Below are 4,826 nucleotides of genomic sequence, written 5' to 3' on the forward strand. Positions count from 1 at the left end.
TTTAACACAGAGCAAAAAGGTTTGCAATGGCGGGTTGCTGATGCTGAGCGGAAGCTTGAAGAGCAGAAACAGTTAAACGAGCAAAAACAAAAGGATTGGGAGTCGGCATGTGCTCGTACGAACGCGGAGATGCAGTCGCAGCGTGATGCTATTGTGCGGCTGTCCGGTGAGAAGACGGCTCTTGCGGAAGAGGCTCATCAAGCGCGTCTTGCTGCGGAGAAGAAGGAGAAGGAGTATGTTGCGCGGATAGATAAGCTGGAGCTTCTTGTGCAAGAGAAGGCTTCGGAATGTGAGGCTGCTCAGCGTCTCCTTGATGGGAAGACGGCTGAGTGCCGTGCGTCTGAGCTCCTTGCTGAGGAAGCTTCAGCTGATAGTAGGTGGCTGCTATCCCGCGGTGTTCCATTGGTAATGTTCTTTGCCTGTTCTATTTCTGTCTTCCTTTATTTCTACTTTTGTGTAGTTATTTCTGCTATCTTATTCGACCTTGTTTTTCGTGCAGCTTGCTGATCGTATCTTGAATTCTTCTGAGCTTGCCCGCTACATGTTTGAGTTGGGTGGGGCAGGCTATAATAGTGGCCGTAAGAATGGGTATGCTGAAGGCAGGTGTGCCGCTGTAAACAATGAGAAGGATTATCACTTTGAGTTGTTTAAAGAGGATTGCGAGGGTGCTTATGCTGCTAAGCGTCGAGAATTTTCAATGCTTGAGTTTGCTGTTGTGAAGGCTGCTGGCAAATTGGCCCTCAAAGCGGACGGAGTTGCTTTGTTGAAGAAAGCACTGGGAGATGACGGCGCTGGTGGTGCAGGTGGTGCTGGTCCCAGCCATCCTTAAGTGGGAATTTCCGGCCTGTGTGCCACGTATAGCCTTGCATGGGCTTGTAATGGTGTTTTAAGACAATTTCATATTTCGTACCTGCGGTGTTATGTATTTTGACAAATGTTTGTTATTTTGAATATGTTTATGCAAATTTTGGGATTGTCATAATATGTGCATGTTTTAATTACTTTGATTAGGTGTCACGAATGAATGATGGCGCTGACAGGTGATGTTGTGTTACTACAACGTTTTTATTCTGTCGTTTAAGTATGCGCGCTTGAATGTGATATACGAAGTGATCGAGTTGCAGGTTATTGTGTGAGCTCAGCTGGGATCACAGCCTTGGGAGCATTACAATGTTTAGTTGCCTTGCTATCGATATTTTCGTGTTTATGTGGGCACAAAGTTATGTTTTTTGGCGTTTTGTAGGCTTTGGTTGTGTTTCTGACCCGACTGTTCACTTGGTTGTGACGAGCCTTGGAGGTCTACAACGTTTCCTATGGTCGAGCCATTGATGTTTTCGTGTACGCCCGAAGTAATAAATGCAGTTGTGACAAAAAATTTGCATGAAATAAAGGTAGCCAAACACTTCTTGTATTAAGTAAATGTGTCGGCGATTCGCCCTATACGATTACATGTTTATATGTAGCATTTTCGTAGCTGTTGGGCATTCCAGGTTCGTGGAACCTCTTTGTCGTTCATGGTGCGTAGCTTGTATGCTCCCTTGCCGAGGACCTCATCAATGATGTATGGGCCTTCCCATTTGGGAGCCAGTTTCCCTGGTTTTTCTGCGTTGGATGCTTCATTGTCCCTTAAGACATAATCGCCTGGGTTGAAGGTGCAGATCCGGACTCGGGAGTTGTAATACTTTTCAAGCTTTGATTTGTACTTGGCTTCATTGATTGCAGCCATCTCCCTTCGTTCTTCTAGGAGGTCCAGGTCGATCCTCCTTTCTTCTTCGTTATTGATCAGATTCATGGAGAGCATTCTTGGAGATGGAAGCCCGATTTCTGCTGGGATCACAGCTTCGGACCCATAGAACAAGCTGAAGGGTGTTTCTCCATTGCTTGTTTTGGGCATTGTTCTATGGGCCCATAATATGCTTGGTAGCTCATCGACCCACCCTCGTCTTTTTTCACCGAGCCTTGCTTTGATGCCATCGACGATGCTCTTGTTGACCGCTTCAACTTGACCATTCCCTTGCGGATGTGCGACCGACGAGAAGGTATGTTCGATGTTTAGTTCCTTGAACCATCGTTCGAGATCATCTGCTGCAAAATTTGTACCATTGTCGGTAATGATTCGGAGTGGCAGGCCGAAACGGCATATGATTTGTTCCCAGATGAATCGTTTAACGACTGCCGATGTGGTTGACGCAAGTGCTTTTGCTTCCACCCACTTGGTGAAGTAATCGACCACGACGATGATGAACTTGACTGCCCCCGGAGCTTCTGGGAAAGGGCCCACCATGTCTATGCCCCATTGCTGAAAGGGCCATGCGGTTGTTACTGGCACCAACTCGTTTTTTGGACGCATGGTTTTTGGTGCATGCCGTTGGCAGCCGCTGCACTTTCTTAGTTCCTTCACGGCATCGAGGTGCATTCCGGGCCAGTAGTAACCGGCGTTCATTAATTTAGCCACTACCATGCGTGGCCCGGCGTGGATGCCGCAGATGCCTTCATGTACTTCCCGGATCAGATAATTTGCGTCGTCGGCGTCAACACATCTCAGCAGAGGGCCGAGATATGACTTTCGGTACAATATCCCATCCGCCATTTGATAATGTTCTGATTTATACTGGATTTTCCGCGCCTCGGCTTTATTTTCTGGGAGTATCCCGGACTGTAAGTACATGATGATGGGTGTCATCCATGACGTGGTTCCTGTTTGGATGACGCTGACTTCTCGGAGTGGCACAGACGGGTTGCTTAAAACTTCTATTCGTACGTCTTTGGCTAGGTGCTGAAAACTTGTTGACGCAAGCTTGCTTAAGGCGTCTGCCGGCTTGTTTTCGCTGCGGTTTATGTGGTGCACCTTGTAAGAATAGAAAGTTTGCAGCAACGTCTTTGCCTGGTTGAGATAGAGTGCCATTATGTCGCCCTTGGCTTCGTATTGACCGTTGATTTGGCCTGCCACTAGCATGGAGTCCACATGTGCCTCAATATGTCGGACTCCCATTTTGATTGCTAAGCGCAAGCCGGCCAGAAAGGCTTCATACTCTGCCTCGTTATTTGTGCTCTTGAAGTCTAGACGTATGGCGTAAGTAAACTCGTTTTTGTCAGGGCTCACTAGCCGTAGCCCCGCGCCTGCCCCATCTTCGTTGGACGCGCCGTCAGTATACAGCATCCATGGTTCTTCGGTTTGTTTTTTCTCCGCTTTCTCCATCGCCTTACATTCTCTGTCTTTGTCATCGGGGACTTCCGTCATGAAGTCTGCCAAAACTTGGCCTTTTATCGACGGTCGTGGTCTGAAGACTACGTTGTGTCCCCCTAGCTCTATCGCCCATTTGGCCAACCTTCCTGATATTTCAGGCCTTGCTAGGATATTCCCAATATTGTAATTTGTTAACACGTGGATGACGTGATTGGCGAAATATCGGCGTAGCCTTCTTGACGCGTGAATCAGTGCAAGGGCAAGCTTTTCCATGATTGCGTATCTTGTTTCTGGGTCGGTTAGGGTTCTGGACACATAATACACAGGTGTTTGAACCCCTTGTCGATCAACCAGCAATACGGCCCCGACGGCCCTGTCGGAAGCTGAGAGGTACAGAACCAAAGGTTCTCCTTTGTTTGGTGCGGTTAGAGTTGGCAACTTGATGAGACAGTCTTTCATCTCGCGGAATGCATTTTCTGCTTCCGGAGTCCATTGGAATTGAGTTTTCTTCATGCAGTTTCGCAAGGTCTTGATGAATGGGAAAGATTTTGCCGCGTGGTTTGCTAGGAATCGATTGAGGGCTGCCAATCGTCCTGCGAGCTTTTGCATATCTTTGATGCTTGCTGGTGAAGGCATCCTCTCTATGGCCTGGACCTTTTCTGGGTTCACCTTAAAACCATCTTTGGTGACTATGAAGCCCAGAAACTTTCCTTCCTCCATTCCAAATGAGCACTTTGCTGGATTCAGTTTGATGCTCACGCTGCGCAGCGTGTTGAAGGTTTTCTGAATATTTACCAGCATTGCGCTCTCCTCCCTGCTCATGATTACCAGATCGTCCATGTATACCTCGATGTATTTACCGATGGCGTCACTAAATGTTTCGTTCATCAACCGTTGATACGTAGCACCTGCATTCTTTAAGCCGAACGGCATCTTGGTGTAGCAGTATAGCCCCGTTGGCGTGCGGAATGCGGTTTTATCCTCGTCTTGAACAGCCATCTGGACCTGGTGGTATCCCTTGTAGCAATCCAGAAAACATTTCCACCGAAACGTTGCCAAAGAATCTATTTTCTCGTCTATGTCTGGCAACGCATAGCAGTCACGGGGGCATGCTTTGTTCAGATCCTTGTAGTCGACACACATTCGCCAACTACCGTTCGGTTTCTTTACCATAACTGGGCTTGCCACCCACGTTTGGTACCGGACTTCCCTGATGATTCCTGCGTTTAGCAGTTCTAACACTTGTTCTTTCATTGCATCATGTTTGATGTCCCCCAGGTGTCGTTTGGCATGTACTACTGGCTTCGCATCCTCTGAGACGTTTAACCGGTGCTCCGCTATATGCCGTGGAACACCAACCATATCGGCCGGTGTCCAGGCGAACACGTCCATGTTGTCATGCAGTAATCTCTTTAACGCCGCACGCGTTAGGTCAGACATTGCGGGTCCCAGAGTGACCGTTTGTTCTGGGTATGCGCTATTCAATACCCATTTTTCTGCCTCTTTGCGCGGTGCGGGCTTGCTTGCTTTTGCCGGCCTGATTTCGTCTGTTGCTAGCACTTCCTTGCTTGCGTATATCAACGCAACGCCTGTTTCGGTTGGAAAGCCTATGGCAGAATGTGGTGCGGAACAGATCATG

At 48.1% G+C, this 4,826-nt stretch overlaps 1 protein-coding gene across 1 annotated transcript; it reads right to left on the reverse strand.

The window, feature by feature from the left end:
- Positions 1–897: 897 nt before the first annotated feature.
- Positions 898–4,549, reverse strand: LOC110919683. The gene is made up of 4 exons (XM_035985520.1): positions 3,703–4,549; positions 3,121–3,570; positions 1,938–3,033; positions 898–910 (listed from the first exon to the last, which is right to left on the reverse strand). Exons 1-4 carry the CDS (start codon positions 4,547–4,549, stop codon positions 898–900), a joined length of 2,406 nt encoding a protein of 801 aa, XP_035841413.1.
- Between the last annotated feature and the right edge of the window lie 277 nt (positions 4,550–4,826).

This window comes from Helianthus annuus, chromosome 16 (genome assembly GCF_002127325.2).
Source record: "Helianthus annuus cultivar XRQ/B chromosome 16, HanXRQr2.0-SUNRISE, whole genome shotgun sequence".
NCBI lineage: Eukaryota > Viridiplantae > Streptophyta > Magnoliopsida > Asterales > Asteraceae > Helianthus > Helianthus annuus.

What these genes read in the sequence shown, in the direction of transcription:
- LOC110919683 (XM_035985520.1), bottom strand. Translation starts at nt 4,549, where the DNA reads ATGGTTGGTGTTCCACGGCATATAGCGGAGCACCGGTTAAACGTCTCA. An exon ending in CATCAAGACCTTGCGAAACT is followed by an intron (nt 3,571 to 3,702) that starts GCATGAAGAAAA and finishes TGTACCTCTCAG; the next exon opens with CTTCCGACAGGGCCGTCGGG. An exon ending in GTCCAACGAAGATGGGGCAG is followed by an intron (nt 3,034 to 3,120) that starts GCGCGGGGCTAC and finishes ATAACGAGGCAG; the next exon opens with AGTATGAAGCCTTTCTGGCC.